Source organism: Schistocerca cancellata, chromosome 1 (assembly GCF_023864275.1).
Source record: "Schistocerca cancellata isolate TAMUIC-IGC-003103 chromosome 1, iqSchCanc2.1, whole genome shotgun sequence".
Classification (NCBI taxonomy): Eukaryota; Metazoa; Arthropoda; class Insecta; order Orthoptera; family Acrididae; genus Schistocerca; species Schistocerca cancellata.
Window position 1 is genome coordinate 81084403 of NC_064626.1, and position 24707 is coordinate 81109109.

At 39.9% G+C, this 24707-nt stretch overlaps 1 protein-coding gene across 1 annotated transcript in view; it reads left to right on the top strand.

Annotated features, from left to right (window-relative positions):
* The window catches only part of LOC126165754 (ribosome quality control complex subunit NEMF), a 76130-nt gene that overhangs the window by 33960 nt on the left and 17463 nt on the right, over positions 1-24707 (top strand). The window contains exons 10-11 of the mRNA XM_049920346.1: positions 4436-4616; positions 21114-21308. Of these exons, the coding sequence (XP_049776303.1) occupies positions 4436-4616; positions 21114-21308 (376 nt within the window). The remainder of the gene's footprint in view (positions 1-4435; positions 4617-21113; positions 21309-24707) is intronic.

The window sequence follows — 24707 nt, forward strand, 5'->3', positions numbered from 1 at the left end:
TCGTTGACCTTTAAAGATCTTACTGCTACACATCATTGGACTCACCTCTATAGCTGCTATCAGTAAATTTAAAAAAAAAGTTGACCTTCATATCTCTGATGCGACCCCACCTAGCAACAAAAACCAACGTCATATTATAGCCCCCATTGTCCCATACAACATTTGTCCCACAAATTTTTCAGCTACTATGATACTTTCGGAGATGTCCTAGGTGGAAATAGTTAGTGACTCACCCTGTATAGCAACACCCTGAAGAATTAGATATAGTAAGAATGTGCTTCAGCCTCCTGGTTATCTGGTTATCTAGTTCTTGTGTTTGCTCATGCACACGACATCTCTAATTGTGGTTCTTTTTTGCTAATTTTTTCATAGTTTCTTGCTCCTGCAAGATATAATAAGAGAGTGCTAACGTACAGGTTAGATGTAGTTACACTGACAAGGCCATCTAGTAGTATATCTTAGTCAAATAAAGTGAAGCTCCTTCACTGTTGCCACCAGAAAATTACATAAAAGATGGTGATTTATGGTTCCAGCAGAATCCTTTAAAACATCTATCTTGGCATAAACCACTAAACAAAAGAAAGGTCTTGCAACTGTGGGAGAAATAAAATCTCGAAGGTACTGGAAAGAGATGTACATGTTGTCACTGTGTGACAATTATGAGGAACTTTGGATGGACAAGGGAAACTGGAGGAGACTCATATATGAGGTCTGTTCAAAAAATTCGGGAAAATTCGTAATTTCATGCCAATGGAGTGTTGGAGTGAAATGCGGTTTGCATCCCTGCACACGCCTGTGTTTGGTATATAACTGCCAGAAGTTTCATTGTTGTATGTGCGTGAGTTATTGTTCAGTGCTGTATTGAGTAGGACGTTGCATCACACAGCAAATTTCGAGATGGCAGAGGTTGAGGAGCAACACTTCTGCATTAAATTTTGTGTGAAACTCAAAAAAAAACTTTAAGAGACACACCAAATTATGCAGGGAGTCTATGGTGATGAGTGCTGAAGCCATACTTGTTGTAACGAATGGTTCACACACGGCCAGATGGAAGTTAAAGACGATTCTCGTTCAGGACGCCCTTCAACATCTACTGCCAACACTCATGTCAGCAACATCATCAAAACTGTGTGTACCAATTGAAGACTGACTGACTGAGAGATTGCAGAAGAATGTAACTTTTCAGTTGGATCATGTCATGAAATCTTGACACAGCATCTTGAAATGCATCGTGTTGCCGCCAAGTTCATCCCATGGCTCATTCTGTGAAGAGCTTTTGGCCTGGTGAAACAATTCATTCCTCTTGCATCGTGATAATACATCCGTACATTCCTCCCTCTTGGTGCACAACTGTTGCACAAAAATTGAAATCACTGTGCTGCCTCATCCTCCGTACTCTCCAGACCTGGCCCCAGTGAAAACTTTTTATGTCCAGAGTTAAAAATGCCATTGAAAGAACAACGATTTGCAATGATAGATGAGATAAAAGAAAATTGGCAGATGGCACTTTGCACAAACCGGCAAGAGGTGTACCAAGATCGCTTCCAGAAGAGGAAATAGTGTTGGGAGTGGTGTGTCAATTGTGGAGGAGAGTATTTTTTAAGGAGACCATGCACAATAAGTAAAAGGTAGGCATAGAAATATTTTGTGATCAAAGTTCCAGAATTTTTACAATAGACCTCGTACATCATCTCCCAGTTTTCTGGATGTGTAGACTGATGATAAACAACATAGTGGAAACAAGGGTTCTGTGAAGTATACGGATAGTTGTATTAGTTTTTCTGACATCTTCCACATCCTAGATAATGTCCACTCTTCGGATCTGTGAAACAGTGTACCTAATCTAATAAGAACTACTGTAGAGTACCACATGGATCTGCAAATCAGTTTATACACAAATCTTGCCTTGACATGGTATCAATACTGCCTAAAATCCTTCTAACCTCAGGTACACTTGATAGACCTTAAAATATCCTTAATGGTATCAAAGTTCCCAGTGGCTTTAATGCATATAAGCCAGTCCACACTGTAAAAATGGTGCTCTGCACCATACCAGATAGCCCAACCCGAATTCACTGAAAAGCATATGGTTTCATGGGAAGGGCTACCTATGACAGCATTTAAGTGATCTTTTTAAAGGCCTGTATGTTTTGTTTGCCAGGTGAGGTGGCTCAATGGTTAAGGCACTGGACATGCATTCAGGAGACTCAGAGTTCAAATCCTCCATCTGGCCATACAATACACATTTTCTGTGGTTTCCTGAAACTGCTTAAGGAAAATGTTGGGATGGTTCCTTTGGAAAGGCCACCACAGTTTCCTTCACCAATTCAAGTTTCTGCTCTGTCACTAAAGACCTTCATCCCCTTTCCCCTCTCTGTGTGTGTGTGTGTGGGGGGGGGGGAGGGGGTGGGGGGGTGTTACATTTACTGAGGGGACTGTGCCAGAATGAAGTGTTACCTCGTGTGAACTATGGATGTACTTGGATAAAATTTCACCATCACTGTTCATTCTTATTAATCCTGACTTTCAGCCTTTTTGTTGTGAGTAATCTGAATGACTGTGCATTTCCTTTTCATTGTAAACATCTTGACCTTTGCATTTTCTTCTGTGCTAGTTAATGAGATGTTTTCTTCATCTGCTAAATGATCTAAACCATTTCTCCAGAAACATTCATTTATTGACTCTTATTTAAAACCAGAAAATATTTCATAACAATTCTTGTTAATAGATGAACTCTGTAGTTCCCATGACATGATGCCGATTGTCACAGTACTTATTGCTCTGTGGCAAACAACGCATCTGCGAACTGGGACAACACTGCACATAAATCAGCAGCTACAGCAAAGCTTGGTAAAGCAGCTATCGTCATCCTGTCTTTCAGAAATGCTGTGTCCATCTGCAAAAGATTTCGTGCACAAATGAGATAAGATTCCCAAATAGTAGGCAAGTGTAAATTGACTCTGTAAACTAAAGAATATCTTTATAGTGCCAATCATCATTTTTTTGTTACAATAGACATTGTGCAACATATCAGTTTACTAGTGTGATAGGTTACACCGCAGAGAGAGAGAGAGAGAGAGAGAGAGAGAGAGAGAGAGAGTGTGTGTGTGTGTGTGTGTGTGTGTGTGTGTGTGTGTGTTTGCCCTGGCTTTGCAAGGGTGGCACTAAGAAACAGTGGCCTGATGACGTGTAAAAATAATAATAATAATTATTATTATTATAAATTATATATACAAAACATCCCTTTGAATCTAACTGTCTACCCGGAAAAATAGTTGAAAATCCCTACAGTAGTTCCTGAGGTTAGTCTTCACATAGACAAACAAAAGCAGCAGGGGACTTTAGTAAAGTGAATAGATACCATAATTGTACGCAGGTGAGTAGGATGGGTAAATAAACAGTGACCATGTTTCTTCACCCACTGAACAGTAGTATCTTCTTTTGAGAAGATTGCTGCTTCATTGTAGGATCAGAACAATACATCCACATTGCTTTGGCTGTTCTGATTCTGCACATTAAGTTTGACTTACTTTGAATTACTTGTTGTGCTCTTCAAAAGAAAGGATATACTTTGTCTCATGCTCTTTTTATGTACTTGAAACCATTGACATCTACCATACGATAGTTCAAAGATACTATGTATTTCACAGACTGCCTGCCCCAAGTCTTCACAGGTAACTTCTATTGTGATTATTGTGCCCTGTGCCTATTTGTTCGAAAAAAATTTTGAAGTGGGTAATCCACATAAATGTTATCCCTTGACCTAAAGATGCCTCACCAAGATCCAACAGTAGTTATCTTCAGCTTGAACACCTTCTTCAGCTTGAACACCTTTAGTACAGATCCATTTCTTAGGTGAAGTAACACTTAGCGACAGGTGCCTATTGGCAAAAGTTAGTACCACTACCAGTTGAGGCATATTATTTAGATTCACGGAAATGCCAGTCATCACCACCTACTTTAATATTGTCATAATACAAGCTGTTACTTGTGCCTCTACTCCCTTCCTGTTTCATTCATGGCTTCCCACTGATCTTTGACACCATTTTGATGGCTGCCTCTTTCTCCTTCACCTCGTCCTGTGCACAGTTGTCTAGGTATATGTTACTTTTTTACTTTTCAACCATTCCTAAAAAGTGGAATTTTGTGTGTATATCCCACAAAAAACTCCTTTATGTGGGAAGTACAGAAAGTGAGACATTTAGCTGTCACATTAGGAAAGATTTATTTGTTATAGCATTAACCTGCTCATAAAAATGTCATTGTGCTTTCGATTTTACAGTTGGAAAACTACTTATAAAGTTTATTTAATTATGATGAAAAGTTCTCTTTCTCAATCCTGTATGGCAGAAAATTCTGCACAAGCAGACAAAAAGAATAATTTGACTGAAAACTAAGATAATCCAGTTTCTTTTCTCTTTCTCTCTTATTTCAGTCATTGGAGGTCGTGATCCAAAGCAGAATGAACTGATTGTGAAACGTTATATGAGACCAGGTGACATATATGTTCATGCAGATGTGCAGGGAGCAAGTAGTATTGTTATCAAAAATCCATCTGGGCAGCCAGTGCCCCCGAAAACCCTCAATGAGGCTGGCATCATGGCAATGTGCTACAGGTAAGTGGACAGTCCTGTCATAGTTTATTTTGTTGTAATTTCAGAATAAGAATAGTAAATCAATACAGCTTGTCACACATTTTGGATAATGTTGTAAAAATGAACATTATATATGTCAAATAATAATTGGAATGTTTTAAATATTTAATCAGGAAACATACACATTTATGATTTCTACCAGGGAAACATTGACCCAGCAATCAAAAATGTGTAGCCATGTGACTGTCAACTCGTCATCTTTTTACTTTGCCTGCCTTGCATATGGGGGATACTGTCCTACATTTTAGAGACACAGTGCGGTTTCTAGGCCTCATTTTTGACTCCAGGTTGTCATGGCTGCCACACCTACGTGACTTGAAAGCCAGAACGCTGAAGGCACTGAACATTCTCAAGTGCCTCAGCCACAGGTCTTGGGGCGCGGACAGGGCGTGTCTCCTTCAGTTTTATGGTGCTTTTGTGCGTTCACGGCTGGACTATGGCTGCACAGTATATGGGTCAGCGTAGCCATCTTATTTGCGGATCCTTGATGCTGTTCACCATGCTGGGATCCGACTGGCCACGGGTGCTTATCGGACCAGTCCCGTACCCAGCCTCTGTGCTGAGTCTGGCGAACCGCCACTTACCATCTTGCGGCAGCTCCTGCTGGTGCGCCAGGCTTGTAAGTTTCTTGCAGCTCCCAGCTCGCCTGCTCACCATCTTGTTGCCCATCCACCTCTGGACCGCCTTTTTTCCCGCTGTCCCCGGGCTATGTTGCCATTTGGGATCCGTGTGCAACGTGTACTAGAGTCGCTTGGTGTGGAGTCTATACAACCCTAAATCCAGGGTTTTAACTGCCTGCCACCCTGGTTACTGAAGAGGCCCAGAGTGATTTTAGATTTATTGCAGTACAAGAGAGATTGCACTCCTGCCACCGTTTTTAATGCAGCATTTTCTGCCATTTTATCTGAGCACCACGACTATGTAGCTATTTTTACGGATGGGTCGAAACAAGGGGATTCTGTTGGTTGCTCAGTTGTTTTTCCATATCGTGTCCTCAAGGTCCGACTGCCTCAGACTTTTACTGTCTTTGATGCAGAATTGTCTGCGATCTTGCGGGCACTGGAGCACATGAGACATTCTTCCTCTCCTAATTTTCTTGTCTATTCCGATTCACTCAGTGCCCTTCACTCATTGCAACGTTTGTATCCGGCAGACAAAATTGTCCAGACCATCCAGGATGCCCTCCTCCGACTACAGTGCCTGGGGAAGGTTGCAGCTTTTTGCTGGGTTCCGGGGCATGTCGGCATTGCTGGGAATGAAAGGGCAGATCTCGCAGCCAAGAAGGCGTGTCTCGATCAGTGTGCTATCCCCTTGCACGCACTCACCTCGCTGTTGAGCTCACGGGTCATGCGTCGGTGGGAGGATGAGTGGCTGGAAGTGACTGACAATAAGCTCCGTATAGTCAAGCCCACAACGCGTGTGTGGTGTACTTCCTTTCAGCCCCATCGACGGGACGAGGTTCTCCTCACTCGGCTTCGAATAGGCCACAGCCCTATGACGCATGGCTTCCTTCTCCGGCGAGAGGACCCTCCAATGTGTGGTGCTTGTGGCGTCCAGGTCACTGTGCGCCACGTTTTATTGGATTGCATTTTATTTTCTGACCAGCGGGTCGCGGCTGACTTGCCAGCGGACCTGCCATCTCTTTTAGGCAACACTCGGACGAATGTGGTTAAAGTTTTAAAGTTCTGTGCCCTATCAAATGTTTTTACAAAGATTTTAGGGAGAGGATTTTAATTTGCTCACTGTGTGACAAGCTCGCCCATTTTTTATGTAAGTGGCCAGCCAATAACAATTTCCTGTGACATTTTTGTTGCTATGTTTCCCCTTTCCTTAAGTTTTACTTCCTTATGTAGCATTTTCCTTCTTTTCCTACTTTCTTTGAGTGTGTGCTTTAGTTTTCTTAGGTCTGTCCACATTCGTTCCTTTTAATGTGTGTCAGGGCGCTGATGACCTCAATGTTGAGCGCCCATAAGCCCCAACACACACACACACACACACAGAATTGGAGAAAGAAATGTAGTTTTTTTTTTCTTAATCTTCAAAATTTTTACTGTAGAAAATTGAGCCTTCATTGTATACATGATAAGAAAACTTAATATGAAGCTAGGGGACAAAAGTTGGTTGTTCAGTTCTGTGGAAAGCACAGTTATTTACCTACCAAAAGTATGGGAATAAATAAAATCTTGAAATAAAAAATAATTGTATGCGAACAGTTTCAGAGCCAGCGTAGCAGTTTTTCAATGCAGTACATGACAGAAAAGAAACTTAGATAACAAGACAATGTTCATCCATTCACTACAGAAATTGTTCTACTCAAAAATTGTTCACCTTTGTTGGTTTTATACTGCAATAAGTGCTGGCAGATCTCCACACTTTTGTATTTTTTCTCTGCTGTAAACTCAGAACTAAAGATTCAATCATGAATCCATAGAAAACAGCATATTCACTTTGAACTTTATTGATTCATATGAACCATCTATCAAGCTTGTTGAATCTTCCCATTAGCAATGGATGTTGATGACCATCCTAGTACATTGTCATTTATAAAGTGACTTTTTAGTTTCTTTTTTCTTTTCCACTCATTCACAGTTCTGTGAAATAGAACAAAATTCCTGTATTGTTAAAAGCTTTGAAAGCATTTGTCTTAATTTTTTAGTAACATAGGAATCAGTGTTTACCTTAATTTATGTTTCACTAAAGACTTATTCTAGGGTTACGATTTTCTCTCTCCGTTGTAATATTTTTTCATTTACTTATCTTCCTATGTTGTCTCAAGTAATCCAAGTAATCCTTCTAGGTCATTATTTATTTAAAATCAAAGATGATGTAACTTACCAAACGAAAGTGTTGGTATGTTGACAGACACACAAATAAACACAAACACATACACAAAATTCAAGCTTTCGCAACCAAAGGTTGCTTCATCAGGAAAGAGGAAAGGAGAGGGAAAGACGAACGGATGTGGGTTTTAAGGGAGAGGGTAAGGAGTCATTCCAATCCCGGGAGCGGAAAGACTTACCTTAGAGGGAAAAAAGGACAGGTATACACTCGCCCCCCCCCCCCCCCCCCCCACACACACACACACACACACACACACACACACACACATCCATCCGCACATATACAGACACGGATGGATATGTGTGTGTGTGCGAGTGTATATTTTTCCCATGTGGAATGTTTCCCTCTATTATATTCATTATTTATTTATTTATTTATTTTGAATAATCCTTTTGGGGGGGGGGGGGTACGATAAATCAACTTTGTTTCTACTTTTGTTTTTAGCTGCAGTTGGGCTTTTATTATACTTATGCTTATGATGTGCTTAATATTTCTCCATTATATACGATTGTATTTTGCTTTTAAGAGGGGGACGGGGGGATCTTAGCCCACTTATATTGCTTTCAATGTAGTCAGGCAGTGACCTATTCTATTTCTCTTATAGTAAGCTTATGCACATTTGTTAGTATGCACTTATTGAGTGTATGGGGAGGTATTATTCCTAACATGATGTACTGTATCTGTTATATTCCTTTTGGTTTCAAATATGTGCTAAGATTCATCTACTTTGAGAAAGATTTTGACTCAGTTTATACAAAATTGGTGCTAATATACTAACAGACCATGAAAAATAAGGTTCTGATTCAACCTTTGTTAGTATAGTGAAGAACATACACATCAGTGGTACATTACAACTTGTCTTATACTTAATCGACTTAGTGAGACATTAATAATCTAAAGAAGACTGAGGCAAGAAGGTTTGGTGTCACCAGAACTATTCTCAGTGGTCCTAGAGAAATTTTTGGATGCTTAGACTGGAAACAAGAATGTATAAACTCCCGTGCAGTGTCAGGGGCCAGAATGGACCCACAGTTATTCCTTGGCTGTCATGGGAGGTGACTAAAAGGAGTCTTCTGCATAGTCAAGCTCTTACATTGATGACTTGGCTGTTTTAGGACACCTGTCAGCCTTAGCTCACCTTGCAACGTTTCCCTCAACCTTGTTGGCTATTCTACTTATGGACCACTTTAGATGCCTGACCTCCATTTTTCTAAATATTACAAAAGTGCAGGCTGTTCAGGGAAGGGCACTTTCTGGTACACAGTCTATCTATTGTACGCTGTGATCTTCTGCACTTACTACAAGACTGGATTTATGTTCACACTCTGAATCCAATGCAGTTGCCAATTCATTATTGAGGGGTTGTCATGTACCATGATGATGGTAGCTCTCTGACAGTGCAGGTATCAAACTGTTGAAGGAATTTGATGATGACGATTTTTGGTTGTGGGGTGTTCATCGGCCCGGTTATCGGCACCCATACAAATTCCCAGTCTTGTCACTGTCCAGTCGTGCCATTTTCCCATGATAATGAAATGATGAGGACAACACAAACACCCAGTCCCCAGGCTGAGAAAATCTCCAACCCGGCTGGGAATTAAACTCGGTACCCTGTAATCGAAAGGCAGCAACACTAACCACTATAACACAAGCTGCAGAAGGAATAGGTGCCTGTCCAATCTGGGGCTCAGGGCAACAGCTATTATCCCAGGTACCTGTTGCAATGGTGGGGCATTCCCCATGGGGAGAGCGTTCAGTTGGAGTGAGGGACATCAGGGCTGACAGTCCGCAATGAAATGGATTAAACTCACCCATACTGGTGGCCTTGCCAACATGCCCATCCCACTAGACAGAAAGCAAGATTTTGATGCAGAAGCTTATAACCTGTGAAGTTCCACTGCACCTGAATTGTGATATTGACTAGCGAGGTAAATCCTGCTTGACAGCAGTGATTTCCTGTTATCCAGTTTTGCTCACCTTGTTATTTCTTCACAGTCCCTATATCTCATCATCAGATTTCTTTTCTTGAAATGCGGCACTTTCTGCTGGAAGGTAAGACTACAGTCAAACATCTAGGATTTCAAAATAAATATGGTGATTCTCATAAACTAAGTGTCATATATTGTACTCTCATTTACAGTGACCTGTGTAATGAAGTTGTTTCTTTATTCAAAGCATCACAAATACATTAATACAGATTATGCCCAAAACAGTTGTAGTTAAGTTACCAATTGAATATACAGATAGCAGTATTTCTCTTGGCCCTGTAACATCATTGGAATTGCTATGACAATTTTTTGTCCATGGCTTGCGTCATATCTCTAGGGCAGAGTCATCAGTTTTACAATCTGCAGCCTGAGCATCTCTCTCCCTCTCCTCTTTTTCACCTCCCCTCCCTCCCTCCCTCCCCGCCCCCAACCTACCACCTAATGGAACATAAACCACATTGGTCACTTTGGAAGGCCAACTGTTTTCACCTTCAAAACAACTTTTGAAATCAGTCAAGAGAAGGACATTGGAGGAGTGGTATGAGTTGATATTGACACTATTTTAAATACTGTGGCAGCAATGATTTCATTTTGTTCGGGTCCTTCGCACTGAATACATGTGCCATGATGGTCTGAAGTAGTACTGCAGCTATCAGAGAGCATAAAAGGGCACTTCAGTCACACAAACATTATCCTTCTGCAGAACATTTAATAGCATTCAAGATGTGGTATCGATAGCTACGATGCCACAACGTAGGTGCGCTCTGCTAGGTTGGCACTACGACACAGACGACAGCGCCCTCTATCCGTCGCTGTGCAGCTGTACGAGCGCCGCTCCAGATTCAGCCCATTTGATTCCGAGTAGACGACCGAGCAACATTGTTTCTATTTCATAGTTGGCGAGCCACTACAGATTTTGCTTTTGTAACTTGATGTACAGCTTTGCACCTACCGTATTTACTCGAATCTAAGCCACACCTAAAAAATGAGACTTGAAATCAAGGAAAAAATATTTCCCGAATCTAAGCCACACCTGAAATTTGAGACTCGAAATTCAAAGGGAGAGAAAAGTTTTAGGCCGCACCTCCAAATCGAAACAAAGTTGGTCCATTGTAATACGAGACACAATTTAGGTCGAATGAATGACGATACAGCTACAGTAGTATGCTTCGAGTCGTAAGCTTAGCAGTTAAGCTTTACCAGGTAGCCATTGCTATGCGTCACGCGCTCCGTCCGTATTTATACGGGTACCCTTCCTTTTTCACGTGCTTCGTCTGGTTTGAATTGATTATTTTTCTTTGATCTGATAAGCACCGTTCTCTTTGTTATAGGTGTTTACATCACTCTAAGCTGAAAATGCATTACTGTACTGTGTCATGCATTGTTTGTCGCATTCTGATAGTGCGTGTTTACGGCCTGTCGCCGCTCGCGGCATGGCTTGCTTTTGTGCATGCTACTGCCACTTACAGTTAAAAAAAAAAAACCAGAGAGAGAGAGAGGGGGGGGGGGGGGGGGAATCGTCTCATTAGCGAAACAATAGCAAGAGACTGCTATTTGTTGTTACTTACACTGCTGCTTTCTTTGATAGTGATCAACAAGAATCAAATAATAGACTGCGTATGATAGAAGATGTTCTGAACGAGAGTTTAGCGAAAATTTTTCCCCGTTTGAAAATCTTTGCAGATGCCTCTTTAGTACATTACATTACATTCTGCACAGAAATTAGTCATCTTAGATTTAAAAATCTAGTCAATTGCCGTGCTTCATTTCTGACTGTATCACTATTAGCCATAAGATTAATACGAATATAAACTTGACAATAATACGAATATAAACATGACATGATATCTATATTCTTCCGCGTTTGCTGTTGTCTCACTCTAGTTTCGTAGTTTATTAGGCAGACAGGATTTAAATGAGATAGCAGCAAACACGAAAGAATACACCGCAGAATGTTTATATTCGTATTATTCTTATGGTGAAGAGAATACTGCATGTGATAATGCAACATAGGAAGATAAGTAAATGAAAAAATATTACAACGGAGAGAGAAAATCGTAACCCTAGAATAAGTCTATAGTGAAATATAAATTAAGGTAAAAACTGATTCCTATGTTACTAAAAAATTAAGACAAATGCTTTCAAAGCTTTTAACAATACAGGAATTTTGTTCTATTTCATAGAACTGTGAATGAGTGTTTACGGCCTGTCGCCGCTCGCGGCATGGCTTGCTTTTGTGCACGCTACCGCCGCTTACAATTGGGAGAAAAAAAATAATACAATAAAAAAAAATAAGAGAGAGAGAGAGAGAGAGGAATCGTCTCATTGGTGAAACAATGGCAAGAGACTGCTATTTGTTGTTACTTACACTGCTGCTTTCTTTGATAATGATCAACTAGAACGAAATAATATACTGCGTATGATAGAAGCTCTGAATGAGAGTTTAGCGAAAAATTTTCTCCGTTTCAAAATCTTCGCAGACGCCTCTTTAGTACATAACATTCTGCACAGAAATTAGAGTCATCTTAGATTTAAAAATCTAGTCAATTGCTGTGTTTCATTTCTGACTGTATCACTATTAGGCATAAGAATAATACGAATATAAACATGACATATGTATATTCTTCCGCGTTTGCTGTTGTCTCACTCTAGTTTTGCAGTGTATAGGGCAGACAGGATTTAAATGAAATACCAGCAAACACGAAACAATACATGGCAAAATGTTTATATTCGTATTATTCTTATGGTGAAGAGAATACTGCATGTGATTCACAGTTCATAAAAGTTCCTATTAGCAACCATCTCTTCTCACAGGTAGGAAAAAATTCAGAACGTAGAGTTGGCCATATTGACAAACATCCCAAACAGTCTTGCCAGTCGTATTTTCCTAGTACATTGAAATGCTGCTACATTCGAACATGAACAATACGGAATTCGTATTCACTTCGTTGGATAATGTATAAAAATGCAGTGATCGAAACTCGGGGCGGAGTAAAAAGCTCGTCTTCCACCTTTTTTTTTTTTTTTTTAATTTATTTACTGACGCACAGGTTTTGGCGCCAGTATTTATCTTTGTGCCTGCAAAGCATGTCTGTGTAGCGCTACATATATTCGACGGCAGAAGTTAGTTGTGGCGGCACCTACCAACATTTTTCAGAACTTCCGCTTACTTTGCACTCGATTCTAAGCCGCAGGCGGTTTTTTGGATTACAAAAAAACGGAAAAAAGTGCGGCTTAGATTCAAGTAAATACGGTATGTGCTCATCTCAGCCAAAATTAAGTACAATTTATGTATTCAAATTATTGTGTGGTGATCACCTGCTCCTCCAAGCTTCCTACATTCAGCCTACCATTCAGTTTTCAGGAGCAGACCCATGCGCCACCTTCCAGGCGGAATGCAAAACAAGAGACTTTGAGGGAATGCACAGATTTTAATAAAGAAAAGGAAGCAGAAGAGTGAGAAGAGTACATACCAACTTTGAGAGCACTCACCCCATCATCTCAAATATGGACTAAACTCTGCTGCATTTTGTCCACATTAGCTTCTGGCACATCCCTCATTGGCAACATCTGTTTTTTTCCCACGGTCATTAGTAAATGTTTTACAGTACACTTCACCAAAGTATCTGCATTCAGTAACTGCCATACTAATTTCCAGGGGGACACACACCTCGTGGAGTGAAACTACTTATCGTTCTACGTATAAGGCCCTGAATCTTGCAGTGTTCCATTAAGTGAATGGGAATTTCACAGCACTTTAGCAGAGTACCACAAGACTGCCCCTGGTCTCTGTAAAATCCGTAATCAAATGCTTAAACACCTTAACATGAACAGCATACAACACATCCTCCCCCCCAATCCCCACCCCCCATGCCCAGTGGTGGGAGTGTATTATTATTCTTACCAGAAACCAGGAGAAAACACACATATTGATTAATTGTAAACTGTGTAAATTATTTGAGAGAATGGTTAACAGATGACTTTATTGGGGCCTGGAAGCCAGAGGATATTATTGAAATTTCAACATGGCTTTCAGGCATTTCGATGCAACTCAGACCCGTTAATTCATCTATGATCTGCAATATGCAATGCTTTTGCACATCGTCAACATCTGATTGCCATGTTCTTTGATCTGTAAAAGGTGTATGATAACACTTGACGCCAATACATTTTGTCTATTCTGCGCAAGTAGGGCTTCCAGTGCTGCTTACCGATTTTTATCCAGAATTTCCCATCTCCCTATGACTGTTTTGGGTCCAGATAGGTTCAGCCCTGAGCAGCCAATGCATACAGGAAATTGGGGTCTCTCAGGGCTCAGTTTTGAGTGTTACCTTCTATGCCCTCACTATGATTTGGTATCGTAACTGTAGTGGGATCCACAGTCTCACTATCACTACATGTGGGCAATCTTTGCCTGTTATGGCCCTACATTATTGTGCACTGCAGAATGTCAACTTCAGGGGGCCGTACAAAAAGCAAATAACTGGGTCCTGAATCAAGAATATCAGTTTTCTCCCACTAATACTCGCATCATGCACTTTTGTAGACTGAGGATTCTGCACTCACACCCAAAACTTTACCTCTGTAACAAGTTTGGGTCACTTATTTGACAATAAGTTAACATGGATACCACAGATACGCCAGCTCGAGACTTCTTGTGCGAGGAAATTTAATGCCCTCAGATTTCTCAGCAGCACCTACTGGACACAGACCACACAGATATTCAGTGATTCTACAAAGCTTTGATTTTATCCTGCCTGGACTAAGGATTTGTCACTTATGTGTCAGCAGCACTATCAGTATTGAGCTTGTGCTCTACAGTGGTGAGTGGTCAGCAACTGGAAATTTCCATGTTAGTTCTGTATACAGCCCACTGGTGGAAGCTTGTACCCCACCACTGGGGGTCAAATACCAGCAACTCTTGACGAACTACGTGGTCACAGTCTGTCACGGGTTTACCCATGTGTTGTTACACGATTCTGTTTCACAACCAGTTGCTCAGACTGTTCATAAATCGCCCAGAAATTGTTAGACCAGCTGGGATATGGTTGAAACTCTATACGAGGGCCTCCAACTGCCCACTTCTGTCTGTGTTCATGGAGTTCCCTTTAAGTACCTTCCCCCTCCCTCTCTCCCCCCTACCCAGTCCAATAATTCAGTTGGACCGCTTCTGTGGCACTAAGAAAAATGCTGATCCCACCATTATCAGACACATGTTCTGTTCAGTTCTCCAAGACTACCCATATTCCACACGCGTCTACATAGGCGGATCAGTGACATAGTTGATTGTGCTTTTGCACACACAAGGGGCACGAACACTGCAGAGTTGGTGACCCTATCACAGCCTTTCCAGTACATTAATCTCACCGCAAACATCTTCCTGGTTTGTAGCGACTCCATGAGCTGCTTACAGGGTATATCTCAGTGCTACCCCATAAATGTTTTGGTTTCTGACATCCAAGACCTCTTAGTTGACCTCCACAGCTCTGGTATGGCAGAAACATTCTTCTGGACACTGAGCCACTTAAGTATTCTGGGTAATGAACTTTCTGACAAATTTAGCTAAAGAAGCAACCACAGGAAACAAACATGAACCTGGAGTGCAGTGTGCAGACCTATGATTTCAACTGCGGCATCAAATTTGAAAACATCGGATACTGAATGGTAGGCTACACAAACCTTATCAAGCTGAGAGCTATTAAATGGACCAAGAAGGCCTTTTCTCCAGGTCTGTTGGGAAGATGCCAGCGTACCGTGCTGTATGCGTATCGGCCACTCTAGACATACCCACGAGTTTCTTGTGTGTCAAGAGGAGTCCAGTTAATGCATCTGTGGTGATCAACTCATGATAGCCCATCTTCTTGCAGAGAGAACCCAGCTGGCTTACCTTAGACAAGTCACCAACCAGTCTACCTCCCCACCCAGATACTTGCAGACAGTGAGACAGCAGCTAACAAAGTCATATGTTTCTTGAGGGAAAGTGGATTTACCAATAAAATTTAATGCCTCTCAATATTCAATATCGGGGGTGGATGTGGAGGGACATCTGTCTTTCCTGCATGTATCCTGAGCGGCCTCTAACTACATCCTACCCATGCACTGTCATGCATCCTAAAATTATTCTGTACTTACTTTATTTATCTCACTGTTTGAAGACTGTGCAGATTACAGAACTAATTTGCTTATGTTCCCCATCCAATTTTAGTTGTACAGACTGTAGTGACCTTCCTTAGGGTGTCCTCGCAACGACCGGCTTCAATTTTTAGCTGTCTGGGTTTTATCTCACTTTTAACCATCTGACTTCAGCAACTGTCAAGCTGATTTTTAATCATGGCAATATGGTCACCAGCCCTGGAGCTGTCAGTTCTCCTTTTCTTGTTCCACACAATTTCATGTGCAATGAGAGACTGACAACAAAGATGTTTAATCCCTTTAAATCCATATCATCATTATTATCTGAAAGATATCATATTAATGATGTTGTAACTTTCTTTGCACACTTTGTGGTTCTTTAGTGGATACAGGAGTGAGAAACAGATCCAGTTCATTGACAGAGAATGCAAATATTAATTTAATCTACATCTAATATCAAATTGTGAAAGTAATAAGTAACTTTGTTAGCTTTAGTTGTAACATCAGTTGTTAACAGTAGATTTGAATGTTGAAATATATACAGATACGAAGGTTTACAATTCAGTCAGTATTCAATACAATGAATATTCCATAGATGATGAACCCTGACCGCAATGAAAGTCTGTAACTGTTATGAAATGGCAAAAAAAAAAAAAAAAGAGAGAGAGAGAGAGAGAGAGAGAGATCTTTTCATCGATGTTTGAACTTAAGTAGACCCACTGCTAGAGCTCAGAAGAGGGGATGCTTGCACATTATTTGTAGCAGTGCAAGTGTTCATAGCAGCAACCCATGCTGTGGTGGCGGCCGTAGAAAACATGGCGGCGTGACTGGCGGTGGGCGTTTTAAAGTGCAGCCGATGGATGGTGGCTGATACTGCAAATGGAACAATTTAACTGCCTTTGTTATACCCTAGTGCAGATGAACTTTGCAAACAAATTGAAGAATTTAATACAGCAACATTGAAAGACGTACTAAAAATAAATTATAAAATAATCTGCAATCGAAACATCAGAAAGAAAACAGCGTGCATTGGCACTGAAGTCATAGAATCAGTTGAGAGTTTTCGTATTTAGGGCAGTTAAAGGCAACTGAATGGACAGCAGAGTAAAAAAGACCAAGGGTGAGTATGGTTAACTAAACAGGGTTTTTAAAATTAAGTGTCCAATGTCTCTGAAACAAAGTTCATTACAATCAGCGTAGATTCCAGCACCAGTATCCATTTTTGGCAGTGAGACATTACAATCAGCGTAGATTCCAGCACCAGTATCCATTTTTGGCAGTGAGACATGAACACACTCTTTGTTCAGTTATCACTCAAGAGATGTGAATTGAAAATTACTAGAATAATAATAATAATAATAATAATAATAATAATATTTATTCTACATCGAATAATCATATACAATCCCTAGAAATAATACAGTTACAGGACATCATACAGATTATTCTTCTGAATACGTCAGTTTATAAATTACAAACTAAAGATTTATTTGTATTAATAAATTTTACATTTTGATGGATTTTACATTTGGTAGTATACAATCACGATATTACAAATATTGTTTTTATCAACATTATATTAGTTGTAGGTTACTTAAAACTATGAGCTTGACATACTTATGAAGCACTTTTCATACGGATATAATACTCGTCTAGGGAATAAAAAGGGTTTTCAATTAGAATTCTTTTTAGCTGATCTTTTAATTTGTTAGTAGGAAGGGCTATGAGACTTTTTGGTAGGGCATTGGCTAGCTTCAGCCCAGCATGAAGTGCATTTTTTTTTTTTCATATAAAGCTGTTCTGTGGCTATTTACGTGGTATCTGAACTTTTGCCTTGTATCATACTGGTGCAGGTCACAGTTGAAATTTGGATTTATTGTTTTCACAAGCAATATAACTTTCAATATGTATACACCTATAATGGTAAGCACACCTAATTTTGGGAACAGATTCCGACATGATTCTCGAGGTTTGGCACCACAAATAATTCTGATAACTTTTTTCTGTAGTATTAATAATGTACTTAGGTTGGCTTGAGTTGTTGCACCCCATATTTCTACAGCATAGTTTAAGTTTGATGAGAATAGGGCATGATAAGCAGTTTTTAGTACACACATGTCCTTACAATATTTGCTAATCATATTTATAGGAAACACATTCTTCGACAGCTTACATGCTAAGGAATCAATATGCATGTCCCATTTGAGGCTGTCCTGGATTGTAATTCTCAAGAACTTTGTCCATTTTTCCTTTTTTACAATGTCATTTCCTATGGATAATTTCATGTCAAATTCTATTTGTTTCCTTGTGTTTAATTCCATCATTGCAGTCTTTGAAGCACTTACATTTAGATGGCTTTCATTAAAATACTTGACTATTTCATTAGTTACACTGTTGCACTGTACCTCCAGACTCTCATAGTCTTTGTGTTTACACACTATTGATGTGTCATCTGCATACAATATTTTTGTACAGTTAGGAGAACAGTACTGTATATCATTAACATAAATCAAGAAAAGAAGGGGTCCCAAGACAGAACCTTGAGGCACTCCATATTTGATATCAGTAATTTTAGATTTGTAAGACCCACTGTTTGTTTTAAGCAAGACAAATTGTTTTCTATTGCTCATATACGATTTTATTAGCTCATAGCCAGTTCCTCTGATACCCAGGTTCCACAGCTTGTCAAGTAATATGGTGATGTTGACACAATCAAAAGCTTTTTCTAGATCAAGGAACACTCCAGTTACATACTCCTTGTTCTCTATGGCCATTATTATTTTGTCTATTAATTGTGCTGCTGCTACTGATGTTGACTTGTTTTTCATAAAGCCATTCTGATTTTCAAATATTAAATTGTGTTGACTCAGGAATGTCATTAGTCTAGTATAAATAACTTTCTCAACTACCTTAGAAAATGCAGGTAAGATTGAGATGGGGCAGTAGTTTTCAATTTTAGATTTATCACCTTTCTTGTGAATCGGGGTTACTTGTGCTGTCTTTAGACTATCTGGGAAACAACCTGATGCAATTACATCATTTACTGCTGTGGCCATGGCATCAGATATGTTGTCTATGCATCTTTTCAGTGTACTGATAGACAGTCCATCATAGCCTGCTGATTTTGTATTTTTTTAATGACATTACTATGTTTTTGACTTCCTTGTTATTGGTTGGGGCCAAGTATATGGTTTGTTTGATTGGAATGCCCCTATATCTATGCTGAAGATTCTTAAAATGGTCATTGACAGATTTTCCAACAGAAGAAAAGTACTCATTAAAAACATTTGCAATCTGACATTGACATTTCATGATATGCCCTTTATGGTTTATAGTAAAATCACTTGTTGATCTGTCCTTACAATCCCTAAAGCTATTTATTACTTTCCAAACAGCTAAACCTGTTTTAGTAGAGTTTCTTAACATTGTGGCTACATATTTACTTTTAGTTTCTAGCAGAAGATCTTCATAGTAATCCTGATAGTTCTTAAATTCTACCTTTAGTCTATTATTATTATTGTTATTATTTATCATTGCATATTGGAAGAGTCTAAGTTTCTCTCTTGCTGTTTTTACTTCTTGATTTATCCAGTTATTTTTTTGTATCTTTTTGCAGTCATTTACTGTAAAGGTCATTTCTGGACATGAGACATCGAAGCAATAATAAAAATCTGATGAAAACTCACTGAAAGTAATGCTGTTTTTTTTTTCACCCCATTGTAGGCTTTTTAGCAAACTGTTGAAATCTTTAACATTGTCATCATTGGTCATTCTTTTTGTCAAATATTGTTTCTCTTTTCTATTGACATGAAGATTTTCAGCTTCTATCAATACCTGTACTGCGTGGTGGTCAGAAATGGCAAGCTTCAGAACTGATGCACTACATGTAAAGTGGGACATGTTAGTTATATGTTGTCAATGCATGATTTTACACTATTGACCTCTCTAGTGGGCTCGTTTATCAGAAATGCTAAGTTAAATTGAGCTAGTATTAGCATTAGTTTTTTAGACACACAGTCATTGGACAGCAAGTCAATGTTTATATCTCCAGTTAGTATTATGTTAACCCAGCCATTTTTATTGCAGTGTTTACTGTCAATGTCAACAAGCAGGTCATTAAGAACATCAAAGAAACTATCTAGGCTACCAGATGGAGGTCTGTATAGGCCTATAATAATTAAGTTCTCTTTCCCCCACTTATAATTAATTGCTGCTAGTTCTATTACACCCTCAATTTTGAAAGCACTTACATCTATTACACTATAATTACTACCACTGGCTGCAAAGATAGCTACCCCACCACCACGTTTCTCTTTTCTACTGAAGGCAGAGCAAAAGATCATGGAAAGTGGCTTACATACACTAATTAGCTCATCTGTGTACCAGTGTTCGCTTATAACTAAAACATCAGGGTTATCAATTGCTGCAATGGTATCCAACTCGTGCTTATTGCCAAGACTTTGAAAGTTCTGCTGAATTAATTTGAAAGTGAGCTTGGATTGTTGAACGCTTGATGGACGTGTCACCCTACCAGAACCACTTATACATTTATCCCTAAAAAAGAAATATCAGTTGACAGAGTGGGTTTGGTATTTTTCACTATCCATTGATTCAAGTTGGTCTGTTTCCATGTACTGGGAGCCTGGGAAGAATCAGCTTTACATGGTGTTTTCAGCAGCCATTTGTCCAATGTCGTCTGTCTATACCCATTGCTGCAGTCTTCTTGTGTTGCGGAGCACTCATTATTCGAATGTGTGTGTTTTGAGTATACGTTGTTCGTAGCATTTACGACGATTTCACAAATAATGGACGCTAAGTGACTTTTTCCACGCCGATTGACAAAAGAGACAGGAAAACAGTCAAATGGATCAGGGAGTAATCTGGAATGCAAGCAGTAATAGCATAACAACTGTAACAAAAATTAAACAGAAATATTTGGAACAAGTATTTAGATGAATGGATGGAAAATAGTCCAAGGAAATACTTTACTGGGTTCAAAGAGACAAGGGAAGATAGAGACAGTGATATGATGAAAGGTATGTAAATGTTATAATAATAATAATAATAATAATTCAGAATTAATGTGACTGAGTGTAACGGAAAACTATAATGTATGGAAAAATCCAGTGGAGTCATTTATTTAGCAGTATACATCAAATGGCTGATGATGATAAATACAATGATGCTATTAATTTAAAAGCAAATACTATTTGGATTGATATTTCAGTGAATGACAATGCAATTTACCTGCAGTCCCACCTCCCAAAATGTTTATGCCATTCCTGTGACAATGAACTCTATAGTGTTCTCATTGTTAAGTGCTAAACAATTGTCAGATAAATAATATTTAAAATAGGAAGTAGCTGAGGTGGAAAGGAGAGAAACTATTTTAGCTGTGGATCACTCATGCCTTTGTGTAGGTACATCTGAATTGTTTTATCATCCATTTTGTTAAAGACGTAAGGTCATGCCCTAAGTGTTATTTCTTGTTCTTTAGTGTAGCATGGGATGCAAAGGTTGTGACCAGTGCTTGGTGGGTACATAGTGACCAAGTTTCTAAAACAGCACCAACCGGAGAATATCTGACGACTGGAGCCTTCATGATACGTGGAAAGAAGAACTTCTTGCCACCTTCCCATCTGATCATGGGCTTTAGCTTCCTTTTTAAACTTGAAGACGATTCCATACAACGGTACAGTATAAAATTAGTAATATTTTATCCAACTTTTGAATCTGATGTTAATAATTGGAATGTGTAGCTTACTCTTCAGTTGTGTAAGATATTTGTTGTCGTAATATACAAAAATGAGGAAAACCAACCATTCATGCACATTATTATGCACACACAAAGATAATACAGAGTGAGTCAGTTGCTCCTACTGTTTTATGCAACCCACAATACTACATCTGGCCTTCAGAAACCAGGCACGAGATTTTCATATTCTTTCGCTTGCTACATGCAGCCCATGTCCTACAGAAAAAAATGAACAGGACCTTATTCTTTGGGGGTTGTAATGAGATACCTTTTCTCTAGGGGCTATAGTTTTCGAGTTATTCAAGCCGTATAACAAACCCCTATTCCCACAGTCAGCCCCCACCAGTCGGCATTTCTAGCATGCTGTTCACGGCGTTCCCTCCTACCACTGTACAAGAATTTGTTATTGCATGAATTATTTCCCACCTTCAACCTTTTTTGCTCTTCATTGATTGGCCTTATTATGCCACCAGATTAGTCAAGCACTTACGAATTGTAAAACTAACATTTGTGTAAATTTTACCCAACAGTTTTGTGAATTTTAACAGAATAAAATAGATAATTACCTCATTGTATTCATGAGGCCTTCTGGCTACAAAACTACTGTGCTTGTAATATTTAAGTTTGGACCAAATTATCATTGTGATAAGTTTTAGCATAACATTTACAAAAGTTGTTTTTCTTTCATTACCTTAGGGGCATATTTAAATTAAGTACATTAACAAAACAGCTGGCTGTGCAGGGCAGCATAATAGCCCAATCAGTTAGAGACCAAAAAATGTCATATATCGGGAATAGTTCGTGTAGTTGAAAATTTTTGTGCTGTGGTTGGAGGAAGTGCTACAAACAACATACTAGAAATCCTGACTGATGAGCGATGATTGTGGGAATGGAGATGTGTTTGAAGGTCATTTTTATATTTTTTTCCTGAATAATTCGAAAACCGTGGCCTGCAGCAAAAACATATCTCAGTACAAAATTTAACTAAATTGCATTTCATACAAAAATGCCCTGCTCTTTTTTTTCTGTAGGACTAGTAGTTTGGGCGTAGTGAGCAAGAAAATGTGAAAATTACGAACGTCAAGTTTCAATGCCGAGTACAACATTACAGGTTGCATAAAACCGGTAGGGGCAGCTAAGCCAACTGGCTTTCAAGTTTTTGTTTAGTTTTGCTCCCTCCCCCCCCTCCCCCCCCCCCCCCCCCCCCCACACACACACATACATATCTGAGTTGGGTTAGCACTGATTGTTGTTGTACATATTGCCACAGCAGACAGTAGGAAGAGGAGAAGGAGAAAGGGGTTGTGGCAAGGTTAGGGGGATGTATGCAGTGACAGAATGAGAGGGGGTCTTTGTGTAAAATGCAAGAGGGAAAAGAATGATTGCAAAGTAGAGTGGTGGAGCTATGGAACAGAGAAGCAGGTGACCAAGAATGAAGGCCAGCATTGGTTTATGCCAAGGGCCACTCATTATTTGTCTACACATGAATGGTTGCCGTGCCTCATTTTTTTTACATTGGAATTTTCATGATTGTAGTTTTTTGTGGTATATTATTTTCCTTCTCCCATATATTTCTTCTTTACTAGTATAGTTTCAGTCATATATTAATTTCATTTGAAAGTATCCATTACTTGATGCAGAAATACTTCCACAGTAGAGGCAGGCAACCATTCAGATTTGGCACAACTTTGAAATATAGAAAGGTCTTGATCGCACAATTCTTTACTAAGCGCTGTGCATTTCAAAATATAATCATCAGACAGAAGCTGTGGAATGAAGTATACAAGAAATTAATGACAGAAGTGTACATCTAAGTATTCCAATATACAGTAATTCCAAATAGTATTGTACACTACTGGCCATTAAAATTGCCACACCACAAAGGTGATGTGCTACAGACGCGAAATTTAACCGGCAGGTAGAAGATGCTGTGATATGCAAATGATTAGCTTAGCTTTTCAGAGCATTCACACAAGGTTGGCGCCGGTGGCGACACCTACAACGTGCTGACATGAGGAAAGTTTCCAACCGATTTCTCATATACAAACAGCAGTTGACCGGCATTGCCTGGTGAAACGTTGTTGTGATGCCTCGTGTAAGGAGGAGAAATGCGTACCATCACGTTTCCGACTTTGATAAAGGTCGGATTGTAGCCTATCGCGATTGCAGTTTATCGTATCGCGACATTGCTGCTCTCGTTGGTCTAGATCCAATGACTGTTAGCACAATATGGAATTGGTGGGTTCAGGAGGGTAATACGGAACGCCGTGCTGGATCCCAACGACCTCGTGTCACTAGCAGTCGAGATGACAGGCATCTTATCCGCATGGCTGTAATGGATCGTGCAGCCATGTCTCGATCCATGAGTCAACAGATGGGGACGTTTGCAAGACAACAACCATCTGCACGAACAGTTCGACGACATATGCAGCAACATGGACTATTAGCCCGGAGACCATGGCTGCGGTTACCCTGAACGCTGCATCACAGACAGGAATGCCTGCGATTGTGTACTTAACGACGAACCTGGGTGCACGAATGGCAAAAGGTGATTTTTTCGGATGAATCGAGGTTCCGTTTACAGCATCATGATGGTTGCATCCGTGTTTGGCGACATGGCGGTGAACGCACATTGGAAGCGTGTATTGCGTCATCGCCATACTGGCGTATCACCCGGCGCGATGGTATGGGGTGCCATTGGTTACACGTCTCGGTCACCTCTTGTTTGCATTCACGACACTTTGAACAGTGGACATTACATTTCAGATGTGTTACGCCCCGTGGCTCTACCCTTTATTCGATCCCTGCGAAACCCTAGATTTCAGCAGGATAATGCACAACCGCATGTTGCAGGTCCTGTACAGGCCTTTTTGGATACAGAAGATGTTCGACTGCTGCCCTGGCGAGCACATTCTCCAGATCTCTCACCAATTGAAAACGTCTGGTGAATGGTGGCCAAGCAACTGGCTCGTCACAATACGCCAGTCACTACTCTTGATGAACCGTGGTATCGTGTTGAAGCTGCATGGGCAGCTGTACCTGTACATGCCATCCAAGCTCTGTTTGACACAATGCCCAGGCGTATAAGGCCATTATTACGGCCAGAGGTGGTTGTTCTGGGTACTGATTTCTCAGGATCTATGCACCCAAATTGCGTGAAAATGTAATCACATGTCGGTTCTAGTATAATATATTTGTCCATTTGATAACCGTTTATCATCTGCATTTCTTTGTGGTGTAGCAGTTTTAATGGCCAGTAGTGTACTTACATAAAAATCAAACTTTAGTACAAAGCAGTATTCGATAGCTGACAGAATTGTCAAACATGCCTACACG